Genomic DNA, 20,805 nt, shown 5'->3' with positions numbered 1-20,805 from the left:
GAACTTTTGGCATCATATATACTTACTCAAATATCTTCAACAACCAACATGTCTATCGGTAAAGAGTCGACCGACCAAGGCCACTTTTGCCAGCCCTGCCAGAGGAATTTCCCACATGCGCAGGCTCTGCGTATGCATCGTGAGATGTCCAAGGAACACCGGGGTACCAACTCGAGTCCTTCTAAGAGTACCAACCCGGAATCCAGATGCGAGCTCTGCAACAAGTCCTTCAAGAGCCAGAATGCACTGGATGATCATATCCGAGACTCGGTGAGCCACAAGACCACATCGAACCCTGCCCCTCTACCTAAGGTCTGGGGAAACTGGTCTGCCATACCCTTTGCCGAACGAGACTCACTGTTAACTACGCTTCGAGTAGAATGTCACTCCACCGAGTCTCTTTCCCAACAAGGCTTCTGGACCCAAATTCCGAGCGAGAAGGATCTCGACATGAAGAAGAAGTGCAAGAACTGCGGAGGTAAGCGAATCCCCTACAACGTGCTACTCTGGTAATGCTAACCAATATCAGAAATGAAAAAGAAACTTCGATCCTCAACATGCCGATTCCACCCTGCTAAGAAAGCATTTGAAGTAAGCACCACTCCTTCTGAATATTAACAAATAACAAACAACAGAACCATTTCTAATATCCTCTAGAAAGGCATAATGCAAGGCCGAGGCACCAACGCCGCAGCCCGAAAAGCACCATGCGTAAAGTGCAACCAAATCGGAAACTATGGATGCATCGCCCTGACCACACACGACTTTGCGCTTGCAGACCCAAAGCTCGCGCACATGAAACCCAGTCCGAGCCCTAAATCTAACCGTAACGCCCGCAAGGCAGTAGTGCTAGACTGCGAGATGGTCGGCGTCCTCGGGCCCAACAACGGCCAAGTCAGCGAAGCGATCCGCGTCAGCGCGGTGGACTTCTTATCCGGGGAGATTCTCATCGATACGTACGTTGAGCCCGCAGAGAGGATTATTGCCTGGAGGAGCCAATATAGCGGAGTGACGCCGGCGCTGTTTAAAGACATGAAGCGGCGGGGGCGGACGGTGCGAGGGTGGAGAGCGGCCAGGGAGTTGGCTTGGAAATATATTGACCAGGATACGGTTCTCATGGGCCATGCGCTGCATAATGACCTGGCTGTTTTGGGGATTGTTCATGGTAATGTTGTTGACTCGGCGATTCTGACGCGTGATGCGGTGGGTTGTGGGTGTCGGCGATCTTGGGCGCTCAGGACGCTAACGTCGGAGTTTCTTGGTCGTGAGATTCAGACGGGGTCTAGTGGGCATGATTGTTTGGAAGATACCTTTGCAGCAAGAGAGGTGGTTCTTTGGTGTTTGCGGAATGAGGACAGGCTGGAGGAGTGGGCGTCGTGTCACCGTGAAGAGTGGTCCATTGTTGATGGGTTGGATGAGTTGGATCTTAACAAAGAGTCTAATGAGGTTGATACTCAGGATTTTCTTTGATTGTAAGACGATTTTTATCTCTTGTTGGTTTCTACATCGTTGGATAGTCGTCTTGGAATTGCTATTGACTCCCTATCATTCTCTGCATACATGTCTCGTCGTTAGGCTACACTCATTATTAAAAACAAGTACACTCTAGTTGTTAGGTTACAATCAGTATTGAAAACAAGTCTATGTTTGAACCGTTCTCAATATAATGAAATAGTAAGTTATTGCCTTGTATACCTGGTCAACCCGTAGACATCTAGATTGAGCAATCAAGACCCTCACTTCAAAAAACACCCCGTCAGAGGGCGAGGCCAGTCTATAAACTCCCTCTCATGCCAGCCAGTGATTGACCAAATAAAGGACTATATGTCGGGGTGCATTCTACCGAGAAAAGCCGAGATGGATCTTTATCAAGATGTAACATGGCAGCCCTAACTCTGCATCCCTCCAACCAGGTAGCCACCAGTCAGCCACATGTCTGCACCCACTACTCGTACCTTTGTCAAGACATTCGGATCAACCAAGTCCTTCCCGTGTGTGTTAATCTGGAACAGCCAAGCAGCACTACTGCGACGCCGTCGTGCTTGTCGCGCTATCGGAATCTCCACGATGGACAGACAGAAGATCAGATCTGCTGGAGCGAACTGCGATCGTCGTGCTGTTCTGGACTCTGGAGTTTGGAGTCTTGATTCATTGCATTAAGGTAGCTACACTATATCGTCTATCACATATTCCACATTTCAGAGAGAACCCCGATGGTCCTCCTCCACTTCAACCGTAATATCCACCGTCCTCATCACACCCCCCTGTTTCCCCTCCTGCGTCAAATACCTCGTACTCTCATTCCCATCGCTTGAACTCGACCGTCTCCCTCCATAATCACCATTGCGGCTGCGGTTATGGTTCCGGCTGTTCGGCAGGGACGAAATCTCCGTTACAACCGCGCTGTCGACAGGGTTAAACAGGGACTCGCGTCGCCGTCGTCCGTCTCGATCTCTGGATCTGCCGCGTGATCGCGACTTGCTTCCGCTGGATGACGAGGTCTGGTGTATGTACGCGCTGGCGCTTGTCTTGGTGCGGTTCAGTTCTACTCCGTCGGGGATTTGGGTGGTTGTGAGGCCGGAGTGGAGGCCTGCGAAGATGTGGTAGAGCGTTGGCACGCAGGCGATTATGATGGAGGTTAGCATCATTGCTTGGCCGGTTATTTGCCAGGTTACGCTGTCCCCTGGGACTGTTAGAATGTTTTATCTGTAAGAAGGGTGGTTCGTTCGTACATGAGACGTCCTTTGAGTGTGTGAATGATGGTAGAAGGGCTACGTGGGCGATTGCGAGGCCGACGACACTGGATATCCGTCAGTAATTGAGTAAAGTAATGCCATGTATACTTTGAAGTACCCTAAGCGTGTAGAAAACGATCCCAGGATTTTCACCCGCTTGCTCAGCGCCATCTGCACACTGCGCATCATTACAAATGGCAGGCCAAGCAGGATCAGCTCTGTGAGGATATTCAACACCCCGATCGGATAGAACAGCGCGCCGTCTCCAGCGCATCGTCCTGGTGTGTACAGCCAGGGCTTTGGCGTCTGGCACTGGAAGGCGATCGCGAATATGGAGAATACGGTCCATGCGAGAATGATGCCGGCGGTGATGGTGCAGGTCCGACGGAGGCTGTTGTTCGGCGTCAACTTCCAGACCAGCAGGATCGTTGACAGCTTTGACAGCGAGAGGACTAATATGAGCAGCATTTGGGCTGCGAATGCAAACTATGTTATGTCAATAATTATTCGAGCGGTAATCAGGTAACCAACCTTGCTTGCTGTCTCAAACGCCTCGCCGTCGAGTCGGACGTGGTGTCTTCCCAGTCCATTATCGACGGCTTTTTGCAGGACTACAACTTGGATAATCGCAATGATCTTAACCCAGTAAGTTAGAAGTCTGTCTTCTTTCGTGATTAGACAACCTACCAAAGCGATCCATACTGGCGTGTTGAGGGCTGTCCGCCGCTGCTTAAAGTAAACCGCAGACCCGACTTTGGCAAAGACGAAGATGATGGCGACAATCAGGAAGGAAACCGATACGAGTGTGATCAGAGGCCCACGATTGTCGCCTGATATTACCTGGAATGGGCCCTTTGGGGGTGGGTTGGCCATTGTGGCACTGCGAAGTCTTCAGACCTCAGTCACCATGGCCCGGATCCAAGAGAAGGGTTCGCACGCATAATAAGGGGGGAGAAAAAGAGAGGAATAAAAACGCCAGCAGAGGGAGGTCCGTGTCTTATTCTGCATCTCAGCAATATTAACTTTGCATCCTCCATTATTGTTGGCACTCGGCACCCCTGTTGGCTCCCCGATCCCTGTCCACGGCCTTATAATGCGTAAAATGTCCCTATAATTTCTGGCAAACGATAAGGAAACTTTTTAAGGTCTGTAGCAAGGAGACAACCGGATAATTGCATTGTACTTCCCTGCTTCAGTGGATTGTGAATGGCATCGCTGCCTCAGTCCGGCAAATCTGGGCTCTTTTCTCCGACAGTGGCCATCGAGCATCAGCCCATCCCGACCGGCGTGTTCAGGGATCTTTCAATACAGATGCCTGTAGTGGTGCCCAGACTGCGATGGAGGATTCCATGGCTGCAGCTAGCAGACGCCGTCGATTTGCCCAAACGCCAACCGGCCCTAACGACCAGGGTCTGCGCAAGCCCCAGAGTCCGGCTCGCTGCATTGCGGCACAGTCCCCCGAGTCAGGTCTCCGTCTCGAATGTGTGCTGGCCGTGTTTTGCTTTTTAATATCCAGATCCTGGTCGTGGGAACGGAATGGAAATGACGGTTGGGAGGCGAGAGATGGCCACAGTACTTCTTCCGTCTTCCGGCCGGTTTCTCCAATCCCTTCGGCCAATTCTTTTCTTTTTCTCTTTCTCTGCCAGACCTGGAGTCTAATTGTGTGATTCAACATGCAGCAAGAGCTGGAAATGAAGAGTGGGAGTGCTGTGCGATCGGGGCCAGCTGATGGCAATGGACATGTCTACGACAACCCAGGAAGTGCTGCGTATCGCCAAAAGCAACAATTAGAGGTATAATCCGACCATTCCATTTGCCAGTAGTACTAACCGTCGCAGAGATATCTGAATTTCTTCTCGTCGCTCGCTTTCTCTGCGACACTTCTTGCCTCGTGGGAGGCCGCAGGTGGTGGCTTGCAAGCTGGGCTGTACAACGGCGGCCCTGCAGTAATTGTTTATGGAATCATTGTGACTACTGCTGGTAACTTGGCAATTGCATTCTCACTGGCTGAGCTGGCTTCACTGTAGGAATCCTCTCTGTGATGGCGATCTATGCTGACGACGACAGACATCCGACTGCTGGTGCTCAGTACCACTGGAGTTATTTCCTCGCTCCTCGCTATCGTCGGTTTATCAGTTTCTTCCAGGGTATGAACACCTTTGCTCAATTGTTATTCCATACTAACAGCTCAGGATGGGTGACCGTCTTCTCGTGGGCGGCCCTGGTCTGCATCGCCCCGTACTTCATCGGAACGGAGATCGAGGGCATGATTGTCCTGGCCGATATAGGCTACGAACCGCAGAGATGGCACGGTACGCTCTTGATGTGGGCTGTTGCCGTGATTCCAATCATCATCAACATCTTTGCCCGTCGTGTCCTTGCAGGCATTGAAGTCGCTGCTGGTATCATGCACGTAGTCTTCCTGCCCGTCACCATCGCGGTCTTCGTCATCCTCGCTCCTCGCAACTCCAACGAATTCGTCTGGAACACATTCATCAACGGCTCAGTTACGGGCAGTGGCTGGTCCAATCCTGGTGCTGTCTTCTCCATTGGCCTTCTCGGAGTCATCACCCCCCTCAGCGGTATGCATCACTATCACTCTAGCCCTAACCCACCCTTAAACATTAACACCACAACACCACAGGAATCGACGGCGTAATCCACATGGCCGAGGAAGTCAAGAACGCCAAAACCGTCGTCCCTCGCTCCATGATCTACGGCACCCTGATCAACGGCACCCTCACCTTCTGCTACCTGATCGCCGTGCTCTACTGCATGGGCGACTACACCGAAGCCCTCACCAGCCCAACCGGCTACCCCATCATCACAATCGCCTACCAAGCCACCGGCTCCAAGACCGCAACCTACGTCCTCATGGCCATGGGCATGCTCCCCGGCTGGATCGCCCTCTTCAACGGCCTCGCCTCCGTCACGCGCCTGGCATGGGCATTCGCGCGCGACAACGGCCTCCCCTTCTCCGACTTCTTTGCGCGCGTCGACCCGCGTTATAAAATCCCCCTGCGCGCCCTCTTCCTCGTGGCGTCTCTCGTCGTCGCTATCTCGTTCATCCAGATCGGGTCCACAGCTGCGTTTAACGCTATCCTCTCGCTCAGTACATTGGGTCTCTACATCTCCTACCTCATCCCCTTAATCCTCCTCGTGATGAAGCGCTTCACGGCACCCCAGGATATCCCCAAGGGGACGTTCTCACTAGGGAAATGGGGGCTACCCGTGAATCTGTTGGCGATCCTCTTTGCGACGTACTTTTCTATCTTCCTCCCCTTCCCGGCTACGATTCCGGTCACTGGGGAGAATATGAATTATGCGGGGCCTGTGCTGGGATTTGTGATGGTTTTTGCTTGTTGTGATTGGGTTTTTAGAGGGAGGTTTAAGTGGGAGGGGCCGACTTTGAGGCCTTATAGGGATTAAATGTGGTCTGTTCTGGTCTGTATATATGATTATTAAGAGTGGTGATATCAGGGTTAACCCCTAAAACATGCTGTTCGGCTGCTGCAATCAATTCTATGCCCGTTTCAGTCATACTTTTCACTGACGGCATATTAGCGAGGCTAAAGCATATACTGGACTCCTTTAGACTCCTTTTGATCCCCATCCAACCTTTTATTCAATCTCGCATACACCACCCTCATATACCCGCAGATAATCAAAAACCCCACAAGACACCCAGAAACCGTAATCAGAGCCGGTCGATACGCCGGCGCATCCTGCTCACGATACACCCCCGAAGAAACAATCCCACCCAGATTCTGCGACATGGAAATCAGCCCCATGGCCACAGCCCGCTCAGAGGTCGTCTTGGTATTCGCCCCAATCCACGCAGGAACAAGCAACAGAGGCAGAAATGTACCCGAGACAATCAGATAGGTCAGGAAATACCCAACGCCTGTCTCTTTCACCAGATCCAACGAGGCAAACAGAACCCACCCGATTAGGGCAACGCCCGCAGAGCCAAGAGCGAACCAGGCCCGTTGCTGCGTATAATCCGATAGGAAAGACACCGTCATCATAACCGTCGCCGCAACGAGATTCGGTCCGATGGTGAGTAAGTTCGCGCGCACAGTGTCGTTCGTTAAGCGTTTAATCATGACAGGTAGGAAGTTGGAACTGCTGGCGGATCCCACGCCGCAGAAGAAGGTTGATGATGCGAAGGCCCAGACTTTCCAGTCTCTGAGAACGGTCAGGCCCTTGAGCCAGGAGATGTCGGTCTGGCCGTGCGCCATTCGCTGGGCGGCGCAGTGTTTCTGGGCTGCGGTGAAGTATTTGCTTGTTGAGACGTCTCGCGGGAGCCAGAACAGGGCCCATGTGCCGACGACAACGCCCATGGCTCCTTCGATTAGGAACAGGTATTGCCAGCCCTGGTCTACATTTAGCTGGTGCTTTATTAAGTATATGTAGGATGGTGAACATGACCCACCGTTAACGGGCCATCCCATTGGAATGCTCTATATGCTATCAATCCACTGATGGCGCCCTAGTCACGATTAGCGAGAATTGGCATCCAGTATCAGGGGCTAACAAACCGCAATAAAGCCCATGATATAAAAGATTGACAACCGAAACGCCAGCTCCTTGCGCGTATAAAACAGGGAGCAATAGAATGTTGCACACGGCATGAAACCCGCCTCCATCATACCCAGAACAAGGCGGCAAACCAGCAGACCTCCAAAGTTCTTCGTAGCAACTGTAATCATCGCAAGTCCTCCCCAGCCAATAGCAAGAACAGGGAGAACGAGCGAGGGGTTGAACCGGTTCGCCAGGACGGTAGCTGGAATGTTGAAGATCGAGTATGGCACGTAGAAGAAGATCAGGACCAGCGAGTACTGGTTTCCGACCAGGTGCAGGTCTTCCTCGATTGTTGCTGTCTTTGCATTTCCGAGATTTGCGCGGTCGAGCGTGTGGGTTAGGTAGAGGAGAGCTGGATGGTTTATGTTAGTGGTGTAGATACAGCAGGGGGGCAGATGTGGTACCAAGTGTGGGAAGCAGAACCAAATCCAAGCGTCTTACGAGAGACTTTTCAGCCGCAGGGTCAATGGGTTCTTGCAATATATCGCGGGTCTCTACGTCTGGTATCTTTGTACTCATGATGAATATAAATCCCTGTTGTGTTGAAAGTGTGGTGGCTTTTCCATCGGCGACATAAATACCTTTAAACCCCTTGCTGCAGTCCCAAATTCCTGAAGATAACAAGCAGCCAGTCATATATCCGAGAATTTTGGCACGTTGAAGCCAAGTACATCTCACCATTGGGGTAAATACTGATGACATCGTAGAGAACTAGGGACTTGCTCAGTGATAATGACGAGCCATATCACCTCCGGATTGCGTGCACCCCTACCCCAAAGACGTGCATTATCCAGCCAATATCAATCGCTTTATTATTACTGCAACTTTATTAATTACTGCACTGCTATAAAACAATACCCCGCCCGTCCAAGCATACACTCTAGTCGCCGTCCCTCCACGAGATTACAGCTATAACACAACAATGGCCTTTCTATCACTACTCCTCAAAGGGATTGTAGCGCCGATTCTTGCACTTACAGTATACATTCTATTCAACGACTTGTTGAGATGGAAAAGCCGAATCAATGGCCTAAAGGGCCCTAAAGGTCTTCCGCTTATTGGAAATCTACTTGATGTATGAGCCCTACTCAGTTAACCACGTACCCTTCTCACAATGTACAGATCAACAGGACATTCTCCGCTGAGAAATACAGACAATGGTCTCTGGAATACGGTCCAGTCTACCAAGTCCAACTAGGCAACTCCCCCGTTGTCATCGTCAACGAAACAGAGGAGGCAAAGGCCCTGCTTCTCAACCAGAGCTCTGCATTCATTTCCAGACCTGTCTTTCACGTCTTGCACAAGGTTGTCAGCAAGAACGTCGCGAGTATTGGCACGTCTCCTTGGAACGAGAGTTGCAAATCGCGGAGGAAGGTTGCTGCAGGGGCGCTGAACCGGCCGAAGGTTCAGTCGTATGAGCCTGTTAGTTTGCTAGCTGTTTGATCTGGTTTATGCTGACATCTTCAAGATTATATTGAGAGAAACCGATGACTTTATCAAGGCTCTGGCTTTGGAATCGTCAGGCGGTGCTGTCGATGCCGATTTCACGGCTGCAGTTCATCGTCTCTCGTTGAACACGGTGATGACCCTGAACTATGGGATACGGTATGTCCATATCTATAAGTACCAGCCAAGAGCTAACTATTCAAAGAATCGCAAAAACAACCGATCTCAAAGACGACGCCTTCTACGCCGAAGTCGTCGAAGTCGAAAACGAGATATCAAAGCTCCGCTCAACATCCAGGAACCTAGCAAATTACATCCCCCTTCTTCGCTTCCTTGAGCCCATCTTCTGGAGAAAGTCCGCTGCCCACTCTGCTGCGGTTGGGAACCGTCGGGTCGCGTATAACAATGAACTCCTCCGCCGGTTGCAAGATGCGGTTAATCGCGATGCCGAAGTGCCCTGTATCCAGGGTAATGTCTTGCGGGACCCTGAGGCCGTCGGTCTATCCAATAATGAGCTTCTCAGTATCAGCTTCAGTATGATGGCAGTATGTGTACCTCCCTTTCAGTCACACTGGTGGATGGCCTATCTAAGACAAAACCAACAGGGCGCAGATAGCACGCAGCCAACAATCGGCTGGGCTTTCCTATTACTCGCCCACCGGCAAGATATCCAGGCTCTTGCATTCAATGAGTTACAGAAAGCTACAGGATCCAACTATGACCCGGCGGAAACGAAAGACGTCGACTATATCCTGGCCCTGGTCAAGGAAGTGCTCCGTTTCTATACGCCCTTACCGTTATCCATGCCGCGAGAAACCACCGCTCCTGTTCAGTATAAAGACGCCGTAATACCCTCTGGAACCATGGTTTTCTTGAATGCGTGGGCTTGTAACCACGGTATGTCTTCACTATTCAATACATTCCACATACCCTCCTCCTCTTCCTCCAAGTCCAACACTAACTCAACAAGACCCAACTCTCTTCTCAAACCCCTGGGAATTCAACCCCGAGCGATGGCTAGACAACTCCGAAAAACACGCGCACCAATTCGCGTTCGGATACGGGTCCCGGATGTGTGTAGCCTCGCATTTAGCCACGCGGCTGGTCTATACAGTGCTGTACCATACCATTGCCAATTTCGAGATTCATCCTGCGTCGGACGCAGCTGAGGATGAAGTGGATGCTGTCAAAGGGATCAAGGATCCTACTGCGTTGAGTGCTAATCCAAGGGGGAGTAGGGCTCGGTTTGTTACTCGGGAGACAGGGGCCGATCTAAATTCAAAAAGCTGATATATCGGCATACTTTTTATATTAATTATATTAAGGTTCTGGCTAGTGATGGTTCCGAAGCATAATTGTAAATGCCGCTTAGGACTCCTAGAATGTTAAAATCATATATCTGTCCAGTCCTGTTACAACTACATGATAGTGCCTTTGTCATCCAAAATGACAGCACTGCGATGCCACTACCAAGGCTCTTGACCGTTGGTCAGGAGACATTTCCGATAAATCGAGACCCCTGGTATCTTGGTTCACATCAAGTTAGGGCTGTCAGGCCACCCTCCCATGCGCCGCCACATTTCGCCACACGATCCCCGATATTACCCACGCAGATAGTCAAGCTTCTGGAGCTAGAAACACACTATTCTTGACTTTTCTACATTTTCCAACTTAGATGAATCAACCAGCCATTGACACCAGCCAAAATGGACGGTGACAGTATTGATCCGGAGAGACCAGCACGGTCAATCGCAATCATCGGCGTCGGCCAGGTCGGGTCTGCTGCTGCATACTCCCTCATCCTTGGCTCCGTCGCCAGCGACCTCTTCCTCGTTGATAACCGCTCAGAATGGCGCGATGGCCAGGTGCGAGATCTCTCTGACGTGGCGTACGCGATCGGCAGTAGGACTCGCGTGCGCGCCGCAACACACCAGGAGGCCAGGCAGTGTGATATCATTGTTATAACAGCCGGTTCGAAATACTTCTATGGTACTCCCTCTCTTTTTTAATATGTTTTAGCTTCAGGATCTCGAAATAGTGACCGAAATATACCCAGGCCAAACCAGCCTCGACTACTTGTACCGCAACGCCGGCATTCTAGGGGGAATAGTGAACGAGATGAAACCATTCCAGAAAGATACAATCCTGCTGGTTGTTGCAAACCCCGTGGACCTGCTCACGTCGCTTGCTAAGGAGCTGTCTGGACTTCCGGCCTCGCAGGTATTTGGTTCTGGCACGTTTCCCGACTCCGTGCGGCTTCGCGGTATGGTGGCGGACCAGGCTGGGGTATGTCTTATATTCCGTTGCTTACCTCACTGTCTAGGCTAAGTGATAGATACAGGTTGCAGCAAATTCACTCGACCTCTATGTCTTAGGCGTCCATGGAGATACCCAGGTAACCGCGTGGTCCTCCGCCGCAGTGGGCGGCATCCCACTAAAGAAAGCCCTGCCACCTGGCAAGCTTATAAAAGAGAAAGATCTGGAGAACGAATGCAAGAACCGGTCACGAAGTATCATCCGTGCCAAAGGCGCGACTCCATTTGGAATCGGGACGATTGTGTCTAGCATCTGTGCCTCGATTCTGTTTGATAAGCATAATATCCGGCCGGTCAGCCACTTCCAGCCGGAGTATGGGTGCTGCTTCAGTTATCCGGCTGTTCTCGGGAGAACTGGGATTGTTCATACGGTTCATATGCCGCTGAGTATGGATGAGGAGCAGAGGGTTACTGAGTCGGTGACGGCGATGAAGGAGAAGCTTGATAAGGTGAAGGGGCTGGCTATGTAGGGTTTTCTTGTATCGCATTGTCAAGCGTTTTATATTATAATACAAAAGCATCCCGCTCAGCCCTAGGTGTAGGCTCGTAGCAGCTGCTGTCTCGCGATGGTCTCGGTCATCTGCAGCAGTATAACCATCTTCATTGTCAATAATAGGCACCACTATCACCATCACCATCATATTATCAAACAGGTGCATATAGAGAGGTTAATTATGACTTTTAGAATTATAGAAAAGTCACACGCGTATTTATATCAAGTATAGCCAAGGGTCTGTTGGCCGTTAAGTTTGGAATTAGGGTTTGGCATACCACGGTCGAGATCTATAATACCGTTTCTTTTATTTAGGGAGCCGCGGAGTCTAGATCATGAGATCATGAGACTTTAATGTCAGGTCATTCTATTGGTTCTTATGCCTGGAATTCCGTACGACCTCGTTGTCAGCGGCTGGATATGGGTATTGGCGGGACACCACTACACATTTCGGATGCTATTATCATCCAAGTAGCTAGCTTTATTATTCTTGGGAGTCCTTTGTACAATGTTTCCCTCTTTCTATGTCTGCTACACAGCTCCCACCAGGAAACCGCTGGGTCTCTCTGGACTTCCCCTGAGAGCACAAACCGCAATGGAGGCCAATCCAAACCAGCAGCCGCTAGAAATAGATATCCCTGAGAGTCACCAGCACAGATACACGGCAAAGGACTTGACCTTTCTAGGAATATTCCTCCTCCTATGGGTCGTCATAAGCATCTGCAGCGTATTCTGGTGTGCCATTCATATACCCCTCTTGCATACGCACTGACACCGAACAGGCTCCTGCGAGTTTCTGCCACCGCGCGCCGAACATTAGCCATTATGGCAGACGGGATAATAGAGGAAGGTCGCCCATATGACGATGCGAAGGCGCGACTACAGTCTCTAGATACCGTTGCTCCGAGCAAGACGCTGAAGGACTGGCTGAGGGACCTGCCGGCTGTTCATTGTCATCTGGTGGAGTATTCTACGCAGTCGTTGATCTGGTAGGTAGTATACTATCCCGTCTTTCTATTTAGCTGGGATGATGTACTAACTGTATAATGTATCAGTACTATCTGCCTCGATCCGGTTTTCGACGAAAGTGTAGTCCATGCGTTGCAGTGCCACCATGTGTTTCATGGGAAGTGCTTGGAGAGTTGGTTTTTGAATGGGCATGATAATTGTCCTCTTTGTTTGTTATCGCTCTTGTCTGGGGGCAATCAAGAGCAGGAGGAGTAGGGTGCAGATATTTTATCGTAGCCTGCCTGGTATATTCCTTCTACTGGCTGTTTGCATACTGGGCCAACGTGAGGATCTGAAATCAATCAAATTACTGTATAGCCATGAAACTTCAATATTTACACACAAATACATCCAAAGACTACATACCCGGCCTTTCAAATATCAATATACAGTCAACTATCCCCTGTCCTCTTCAGCCAAAGCGTAAACGTCCCTCTCCCCCAGCTCAACATCCTCACCCTTGGACAGCTTCGAAGCCAGATAAAACCAGCTCACAGCATTCCCAACAGTAGTGCTCCTCGAGTTAAGCGCCGTTGAGCCCTCTACCCCAGGCTGATCTTTTCCATGCGCCACATCCGCCGCCAGACGCAGTAGATTATGCGCTATACCTTCAGTATAATCCCCATCAAGCACAATAGCACCAACCTCCTCTTTCAGGAAAGACAAATACCCGCAGTTCTTGCTCACAATAACCGGCTTGCCCTTCTGCGCCGCGCCGAGCAAAATCTCCGGGATGCCCTCGGAGTCATTCAGCTGCACGATTGCCATCGCTTTGGAGATAAGCACGTTCCAGAGTTGATCGGGGGGTCGGAGCTGGATGATCGTAATACTCTGGGCGAGCTCTGGCATGGTATTCTCGATGTGGGCGATTATGCTGGCGTACACCGGTGCGCTGTCGTCGTTATTGGGGGAGCTGGAGTAGCAGAGGAGGAGTCTGGGGACGGGACGACCTGGGCTGTCGGCTTCGCGACGGCGGTAGAATTTCTTGTAAGCATCTAGTAGACATAAGGTGCCTTCGTCGGGGACTAGTTGGGCTAGGTGGAGGATATATTGCTCTGGCTGGCGTCAGTCATCCGCCTGTTACTGTTAAGGGATAGGGTTAGGGATAAGGGAGTATACCGTGAGGATAGTCAATTACCGGCTTCCCTCCTAGACGGCATATTGCATTGAATTCACGGCCGTAGAAGGTGACGTCCCAGTCGTGTAAACGCTTGGTCCTGCCGTCGAGTCTGTAACAGTCAGCCAGTCGTCCCAACCCAACAGGTGTAAGTATGCATACTGATCAATGGCCGGCGACATATACCCAACATTCTTCCCCAGCATAAGAGGTGGCGCCAGTCCCTTTGGCTCCTGGCAAACCAGCAAATCAACATCCTTCAGTCTCGCACGGAGGAAATCCCAAGTCTGATATTCCGCACTCGATTTATCATTGACGTTCCAATCGTGCACATGAAGCCTGTTCTCGAATATGACAGGCCGTTTGGGGTCGGACTGCTTTGATATGAGGGCCAGGGGAGACAGTATGGCATCGCTGATAACGACAACGTCTGCACCACCCTTGAAGCGAGGTCGAAGGGGTCCCTCGTCGTTGAGCCAGTAGCGCTTTGCTGTTGTGTAGACCCATTCTAGAATACGGAGTTCTTCGTCGACAGCCAGGTGTGCGCCTTGTGTTTTGGCGCAGTGGAGGATGTTTTCCACCTTGCGGACAATGGGGAGCAGCTGCGGCCGTGGTCGAGGGACGTACCTATATATTGAATTAATTAACCTATTCGCTGAAGCCAAGTGTTGGGGAATGATAATACCACTTAAAGTCCACACCCAAGCATCGAGACAACCGTATAAGGGCATGTCTAGTAGGCAAATCAGGCCTAGCATGAGGCGTCATACTGAAGAAGGCCACCTTGGTCTGCCTGCTTTTAAGGTCATCAGCATAATAACTCGCCAGACGCCAAGTCGAGTCATCAACAGTGCGCTGGTAGCCCATCTCGTCCACTAGGTGCACCCTGAAGTCGTTATCAACCCCAACCATGCCATGCAGATCCAGGCGCACGAGCGGAATGTGTCCAACACCAAAGTACCTATACCTAATCAGCACACAGCATAACCTCTCTAACAAAATGCACTGCAAACCTTATACACTTCCGCACCATTGAATCCGCCTGTTCGTCCATTTGCTTCTCGTCCCACCCTAGAAACGTAGCCAGCTCGCCCTGGTCGCCTTTCGCGCGCCGATGCTTCTGCTGCTCTATCACCAGGGGAACGGCGTCGAGGACTTCCCACAGTTTCATGGAGAGCGAGGGACACCGCTGCGATAGTCCTTGCGGAAGTGCGATCCCGGCGATCTTCTCCTGGAATACATTGCGGTATTGGATGAGCTTGTCGAGGATGAGGATGGGGACTTCTGTCGCGGCCTCCTGGCTGTCCGGGAAGGGAAGCGTGCATTCGAAGAAGTTGACCAGCTCGGAGGAACTGCGGATCACGATGGCGAATCTGGTGCTGGAGTCCTCGGTGAAGAGGCTTGATATTCCGGCGTACACGATCTATATGGTTAGATATACTAGTTAGATATACTACAACATTATACTGATAGGTAAGTGGTGAAGGGACGCACATTAGAGGGCGGGTCAGCCCAGGAACTCATTTTGCAGTAGTTATCTGGTATTTTTATTTGAAGTTGAGTGCAACCCGAGTCGTTGTTCTCATTCTATTATGCTTGATATCACTCATGGTCTGTAGTGACGTTTGGCGCTCCATCCCCGCGTCATGAATGTATGGCAATTCAATGTTTGGTTCAATATAGACTGCAATCCACGGATATCGAATCCACACCACCAGGCCTCGATTAGGGCTGAGTCAGGACAATAGGAATGTGCTTTGTTTGTCTGGCCCTTAATGACGTCTACAGGCCCACCCCCGTATAGACAGACTTCTCGTTCTCCGCGTTCCAGCCTGGGCCGGAATGTCATAGAAAGCATAACACCACCATGTAATCCGGGGAATGCCATGCCACTGTTGGATATCAGGATAATCAATTAAGAAAATGAAATAAAATATACGATTCAGACTTGCCACAAGAAAAGTCTACCACAACCCTGACATCACCACAATATATAGTTTTATACAGCCAAGATAATCATCCTATTCAACCTCAGCAATTATTTCTTAAATCATCCATTCACCCTTCTCATCAATATACCAGTCGATTATTTTATACAGCTTTGACCATGTCCGCCCACGAAACCCCCGAGGAGCGCATCAACGCCGCACGCGGCTACAAAGCGTACGCACCGCAACAAACAATATATATGCATGTATGTTGTATATATATACCATACTAACCAATATCCATCACCTTAGAGCCCTCCACAACCCCCACGTCTCACCCGAAGCCAAAGAACACGCAAGGCAAATGCTCCAAACCATCGACGAAGACGAAGCGCGTCAGGAGATGCACGACGAGGGCCCGCACCACGCCACTCATCATCGCCACCACGGCCATGCAGGCAGTGCACATGGCCATGGCCATGAACGCCCGACGTCTCCGCAGGAGAGGATTAATGCGGCGAGGGGGTATAAAGCGTATGTTACGTGACCGGGATCAACTTGACTTGTCCCGCAGCGGTGGATAGGACAGGAGGGGGGAAGGTATATATATGGAGGCTAATGAATACAGAGCTCTAAGCAACCCGCTCGTCTCGATGGAGGCGAAAGAGCATGCCCGTACGATTCTCACGGATCTGGATGAGGAGGGGGCTAGGGAGGAGCTTTATCGGGAGAAGCCGAAGAGCCCGACGAGAGTTGCGGGGGGGTTGAGAGGGTATGTATCATGTACTATGCATGCGACCTGGTCTCGGTTGGGCCTGGGTGTGTAGAATACGGTGGCTAACTGGGCTACAGGGCTCAGCATAATCCTCTTGTGAGTGAGGAGAGTCGGCGTCGGGCTGCGGCGAAGCTGAAGGATATGCATGAGGGACCCGCGGAGTAGTTCGTCTTTGGGTATGAATTATATGAGTACGTTATCAAGGTTAATGGGAGGATGTTGTTTTCTTGTATATTGCTAATTGCACTGCTTGAGGTATTCGTACACCAAGGCTGACGCGAATACCCTCCGAGAAGCACAGTGTGCCGGGGTTTGGTGAAGAGTCGACATCAGTGAGACGGCTGAAGAATTCATATAAAATTCAATATATAAATAGGAAGTACAGTCGTAATCTGCCGGCCCTAGAACATAACGTCGAAATAAGGCATCTGGTAGGCACGATAGCCAAGGTATCCCGGATGAACGTCGTGCCATAAGATGACGAATACTCGGGGAACCAAGGAGCAAACGCCGGTCGTATGGACAGGGTCTATATTCTCCTATTTGGTGACGAACAAGAACCACATGATTCGATCTATCCAGATCCAGATCCAGACCGGAGGCCGGAGAATGCTGGCTGAAGTATCACCAGTGAGGTCAGTTGGTGTACCCCGGGATGGACAGGACTCGACTCTATTCTCGATCGCGGTATGACAGGCCTGCAGGTATCATCACATTTCAGAATTGGGATGCCTACGCTAGGCGGATCTGGGCCGTAACGTGCGGTTTTTATCGTTACTAAAGTACATGTGGGTATCATTATGCTTCCTCGTCCTCGACTTCCTCAATTTGGACAGATTTGAGCTCTTGGTTGAAGCGTTTCTCTTCTTCGAGGAGCTTTTCCTGTTCCTCGGCAGTCGGTGCCGTCTCCGTAGGTCCGGCGTTGTACCCTGCCTTTTCTAGTCGATCGAGTTCTTCCGGTTCCAATAGCTTTCCCTGTCCTCGTATTGAGTCGTGTTTCACTCGGACTGCGGCTGGGATGAATTTGTTCACGGCTTCCTTCCGTAGGTCGCGAATTTCGGGCTTGGCCTCATAGACTGCTCTCGATTCTGTCTCTGAAGGCTTCGCCGGAAGGGGATGTGGGCCCCGACCACCTTCGGCACCTGAGCCTGCTTCTTTCCTCCTCTGGTACTCGCGCGGGATGGGTGGAGGGGTATCTCGAGGCATCGGTATCCTCCGCACCTCCTCATCAGTCTCACTGCTATCACTACCTTGCTCTCCGAAGCGTCCATGACCATCGCGCCTCCGCTTCCCCAGTACCCCTCCGTCCCTACGGTCCCGCGGGTGATCGTCGCCCCGCTCGTAGTGCGAGCTTGCAAATTTGGGTGCCTTATCGCCCAAGGCTTCCCTTGCTTTCTGCACGGCCCGCAAATCTCGTTCCAGAGCTTCCAATATCTGCTTCTCGCGTGGTCGTAGGCCCTGTCCTGACTGCTCCATTTCCTTCAGGTCGTTTATCTGCCGCTGGATGCGCTCTGGATTGCGACGCCCCAGTTTTTCATTCTTGCGAGCTAGCGCCTCGGCCTTGCCCTTTTTGAGGTTCTTCTGCTTCTCCAATTTGCGCTGCGCAGCGGCAGGGTTGACCGAGCGCTCCTTGTCTCGAGGCATCGTAGTCTAAGGATCTTGTGCTTCTGTTGTTTTCTGTCCAATTGGTTCAAGCCGTTGAAAGGCAACGGGGACAAAATTGAGAACAAGGTTCAGCTAGATAACACGAGAGGTTCGTGTGTCCGGCTCTAGCATTAGATCGAAAGGACCCTATTGAGCAAAGCAGATGGCGTCAGTCAGTGTCACTGAAACAAGAAAAAAAACGAGGATCTATCCCAGAGGGGTAGCGGGGAAGCATAGACTCCTGCAGCAGGCTAGACAGGCTTGGAGAGGATTGGGGAGCGCTCACAGGCTGGGGCTCGATGTAAGCTGCAGGCCGCGAAAAAAACGACTGAGCAAGTCGGATTCGTTCGCCGGCGGCGTGGGACTTACCCAGACCCAATAGAATAGACCAGGGCAGGACGCAGGGCTCTAGCCTCACAGGTTGGGCAGCGTTAGTTTAGGTCGCTCTAGTATCTGAGAGGCGCGAGTGATGAGAATCGACAGCTCGCAGCGATAGTGGTTGGAATAGCGTCAAGAGCGGCAGACCCGGGCACTCGGATCAACGACGATTGGTGAGAATTGAGAATCAATGGAGAATTACTGGGAGTGAGAAGCCGCAGGATATGGAGATTGGCGAGACTCATGGAATGGCAGCTTGGAAGAGATGCGATATGAAGGCGGTGGGATCGCCTTCCTGCAGTGTATTATAATTTATGCGGGACTCTGATAGGGCGAATTGTGCTCATAACCAGACTGGGCCAATATCAATCGGTTGCAGTGAGGCTCATTGGATGAGTGCAGTAACTTAGATATTCTCCTCCCTTTCCCTGCTCTCTTCCATGCCGGCATTCTCCCCGTTCTCTTATCCCGTTCTTCCTCTATTTCTTGTTCTGTGCTCCTCGTGCCCATCTCTGCATGCCCCCTGCTCCTCCTCTCCCCTCTCCATCCTCAGTCTCCATCCCTGAGCCGCCTCACTTAATTGTGCCATTAATATCCCACCCTCCCTCATCGCCCTCTCCCTCTGAAGGGGCCTGATCGTGACGGACACCTCCATTCCCTGTCAGTGTAACATCTGATTGACTGGACGGCGACGGCGGGCTCTTCCATCTCCTGGGGTATCTTAATATCTTTGGGTTATTTCTTTCGGTCGTTTCTTCCTTACCGCCGACGATCCAATCCATTTGCTTCCTCTTCCTCCTCTCTCTGCCCGTCCGACCATCCTCTCTCCGCCTCCATCCCACCGTCTCCTTCCCCTTCCTGTCTCCGAGAATGCTATATTAATCACGGCGCCTGAGGATTACGCTCCCTGTTTCGAATCGATAACCCGCTTGCTGCCGGGCGTGCTCAGCTTGTCCTCGTGCCGCTTCTCCGACACGCCCCTTCCCCTTACCTCCTCCACCTTCCCTATCTCCGTCTTCGTCTTCGTCTTCAGCTCGCCGCCCACCTCTCCTCCCGGCCCTGTCCTCAGCATCATGAACCTCGGTCCGTCCCAACCTTTCACATTGAGATCGGCTGGCGATTCCTAGACTTGTCGCGGTTGGAGCATGTCTGTGCGCGGACCAAATGTCCGTAGCCTCGATTCCCGACACCTCGCTTGGCCTCACCTCCTCCGAGATCCAGATCCTGCGGCAGCAACAGCAGATTGCTCTACAAGGTGGTCATACCGGAAATGGGGCTTCCAGGGGCAGGGGCACTGGGCGGACGAGCAACTCCAGCTCGCGCGCTGCCAGTGCCGCCAGCAGCCACGGCCGATTGCTGCTGGACCCCATGAGCCTTCGGGCGCTTTCGCATCAGTTAGACGGACTACAGCAGCAGATTCAGAATCGCCTCGAATATGTATGTTCTTTCCTTTCACTTTACGTCTTTCCTTTTATATTTCCGGTATTTGTGAACCGGTCTGCGGGCCGATTTGTTCGACCGCTCTTCCTCCACGCAACTCTCCACTCGCAATCTCAATATACTTGACTCGGTTGGTTCTGACCCGCACCAGTTGGAGGATCAAATGCAACTTTCTATACAAAATAGTTATGACCGGGCCGGAAACGTTATTCGCAATGCTGACGCCGAAATCGCCCGTACTCGTGCGATACTGACCTCAATTGACGACTTGGAGAACGAGCTTGCGAAAATCGGTCACATCAGAGAAATCGTGAAAACCTATCGTGGCCGAATAGAGGGTTTGGACCAACGCCTTGACCAAGCTGCTCGCCGACGACGATGAAGTACCATATACTCAATATACACCCCTGATACCCTCACTCTGCGATCTGCTACCCCGCGATTTTACGACTGTCCATCCAATCCTTCCCATTCCTCTTATGATCTACTCTGAAGAACACATTCCTACTAGCCCTGGAGGCGCATTACTTTCGAATCCGTGCCTCTACCCTGGCACCTGATTCATCCAATGACTTTCCCCATCCCCACCAAATGAAACTCCTACCCCTCTGCAATACGATCACGAACGCACGACCTACACGACCTCCACCAAATCGACGACAGCCACGACAGAGACACGAAAGGAGAAACAAGCGCTCCAGCTGAAGAAAGGGGAAAAAAATTATATACTGTACCCGTCCTCACGGACTCTGTGATTTGATTTGAGATTGCGCTTTTATTATGATATCTACTACCTGTTTCGAGTCCCCCCCGCGAGCGGATTGTTTGTTATGTTGCTTCTGTTTTGGTTGTCAAATACTACCCCTTCGCATGCAAATATGGCGAAGCTTTGCTCTTGGAAGATTGGATACCTGCCTCGCGGCAATTTTGGCTATTGTGAAA

At 51.3% G+C, this 20,805-nt stretch overlaps 11 protein-coding genes across 11 annotated transcripts; 7 read left to right on the top strand and 4 right to left on the bottom strand.

Moving 5' to 3' along the window:
- Positions 1 to 48: 48 nt before the first annotated feature.
- On the top strand, positions 49 to 1,470 carry APUU_10473A (uncharacterized protein; the record flags this gene model as incomplete). Its single annotated transcript, XM_041701185.1, has 3 exons — positions 49 to 478; positions 530 to 591; positions 658 to 1,470. 3 exons carry the CDS (start codon positions 49 to 51, stop codon positions 1,468 to 1,470), a joined length of 1,305 nt encoding a protein of 434 aa, XP_041549839.1.
- A 728-nt stretch (positions 1,471 to 2,198) lies between these two features.
- Positions 2,199 to 3,608, bottom strand: APUU_10472S (uncharacterized protein; the record flags this gene model as incomplete). Its single annotated transcript, XM_041701174.1, has 5 exons — positions 2,199 to 2,683; positions 2,733 to 2,800; positions 2,854 to 3,221; positions 3,267 to 3,371; positions 3,423 to 3,608. 5 exons carry the CDS (start codon positions 3,606 to 3,608, stop codon positions 2,199 to 2,201), a joined length of 1,212 nt encoding a protein of 403 aa, XP_041549838.1.
- Positions 3,609 to 4,408: 800 nt separating this feature from the next.
- On the top strand, positions 4,409 to 6,164 carry APUU_10471A (putative GABA permease; the record flags this gene model as incomplete). Its single annotated transcript, XM_041701163.1, has 5 exons — positions 4,409 to 4,528; positions 4,574 to 4,758; positions 4,803 to 4,882; positions 4,928 to 5,317; positions 5,380 to 6,164. 5 exons carry the CDS (start codon positions 4,409 to 4,411, stop codon positions 6,162 to 6,164), a joined length of 1,560 nt encoding a protein of 519 aa, XP_041549837.1.
- Positions 6,165 to 6,304: 140 nt separating this feature from the next.
- Positions 6,305 to 7,838, bottom strand: APUU_10470S (uncharacterized protein; the record flags this gene model as incomplete). Its single annotated transcript, XM_041701152.1, has 4 exons — positions 6,305 to 7,111; positions 7,171 to 7,227; positions 7,277 to 7,671; positions 7,724 to 7,838. The coding sequence occupies 4 exons, from the start codon at positions 7,836 to 7,838 to the stop codon at positions 6,305 to 6,307; spliced, it is 1,374 nt and encodes a 457-aa protein (XP_041549836.1).
- Positions 7,839 to 8,241: 403 nt separating this feature from the next.
- APUU_10469A (uncharacterized protein) lies at positions 8,242 to 10,055 on the top strand (the record flags this gene model as incomplete). Its single annotated transcript, XM_041701140.1, has 6 exons — positions 8,242 to 8,394; positions 8,442 to 8,741; positions 8,788 to 8,924; positions 8,971 to 9,310; positions 9,371 to 9,662; positions 9,736 to 10,055. The coding sequence occupies 6 exons, from the start codon at positions 8,242 to 8,244 to the stop codon at positions 10,053 to 10,055; spliced, it is 1,542 nt and encodes a 513-aa protein (XP_041549835.1).
- A 416-nt stretch (positions 10,056 to 10,471) lies between these two features.
- Positions 10,472 to 11,550, top strand: APUU_10468A (lactate/malate dehydrogenase family protein; the record flags this gene model as incomplete). The annotated part of the gene is made up of 3 exons (XM_041701129.1): positions 10,472 to 10,754; positions 10,822 to 11,051; positions 11,107 to 11,550. The coding sequence occupies 3 exons, from the start codon at positions 10,472 to 10,474 to the stop codon at positions 11,548 to 11,550; spliced, it is 957 nt and encodes a 318-aa protein (XP_041549834.1).
- A 618-nt stretch (positions 11,551 to 12,168) lies between these two features.
- On the top strand, positions 12,169 to 12,566 carry APUU_10467A (uncharacterized protein; the record flags this gene model as incomplete). The annotated part of the gene is made up of 2 exons (XM_041701118.1): positions 12,169 to 12,308; positions 12,356 to 12,566. 2 exons carry the CDS (start codon positions 12,169 to 12,171, stop codon positions 12,564 to 12,566), a joined length of 351 nt encoding a protein of 116 aa, XP_041549833.1.
- A 411-nt stretch (positions 12,567 to 12,977) lies between these two features.
- On the bottom strand, positions 12,978 to 15,222 carry APUU_10466S (putative heat shock trehalose synthase; the record flags this gene model as incomplete). The annotated part of the gene is made up of 6 exons (XM_041701107.1): positions 12,978 to 13,636; positions 13,701 to 13,810; positions 13,861 to 14,325; positions 14,384 to 14,659; positions 14,712 to 15,121; positions 15,193 to 15,222. The coding sequence occupies 6 exons, from the start codon at positions 15,220 to 15,222 to the stop codon at positions 12,978 to 12,980; spliced, it is 1,950 nt and encodes a 649-aa protein (XP_041549832.1).
- Positions 15,223 to 15,805: 583 nt separating this feature from the next.
- Positions 15,806 to 16,566, top strand: APUU_10464A (Con-6 family protein; the record flags this gene model as incomplete). Its single annotated transcript, XM_041701096.1, has 4 exons — positions 15,806 to 15,861; positions 15,939 to 16,160; positions 16,255 to 16,398; positions 16,479 to 16,566. 4 exons carry the CDS (start codon positions 15,806 to 15,808, stop codon positions 16,564 to 16,566), a joined length of 510 nt encoding a protein of 169 aa, XP_041549831.1.
- A 633-nt stretch (positions 16,567 to 17,199) lies between these two features.
- APUU_10465S (WW domain binding protein 11) lies at positions 17,200 to 18,045 on the bottom strand (the record flags this gene model as incomplete). Its single annotated transcript, XM_041701085.1, has 1 exon — positions 17,200 to 18,045. The coding sequence occupies one exon, from the start codon at positions 18,043 to 18,045 to the stop codon at positions 17,200 to 17,202; it is 846 nt and encodes a 281-aa protein (XP_041549830.1).
- A 1,542-nt stretch (positions 18,046 to 19,587) lies between these two features.
- APUU_10463A (uncharacterized protein) lies at positions 19,588 to 20,245 on the top strand (the record flags this gene model as incomplete). Its single annotated transcript, XM_041701074.1, has 2 exons — positions 19,588 to 19,860; positions 20,015 to 20,245. The coding sequence occupies 2 exons, from the start codon at positions 19,588 to 19,590 to the stop codon at positions 20,243 to 20,245; spliced, it is 504 nt and encodes a 167-aa protein (XP_041549829.1).
- Positions 20,246 to 20,805: the final 560 nt, after the last annotated feature.

Source organism: Aspergillus puulaauensis, chromosome 1, assembly GCF_016861865.1.
Source record: "Aspergillus puulaauensis MK2 DNA, chromosome 1, nearly complete sequence".
Classification (NCBI taxonomy): Eukaryota; Fungi; Ascomycota; class Eurotiomycetes; order Eurotiales; family Aspergillaceae; genus Aspergillus; species Aspergillus puulaauensis.
This window is presented reverse-complemented; position numbering and strand designations above follow the sequence as displayed.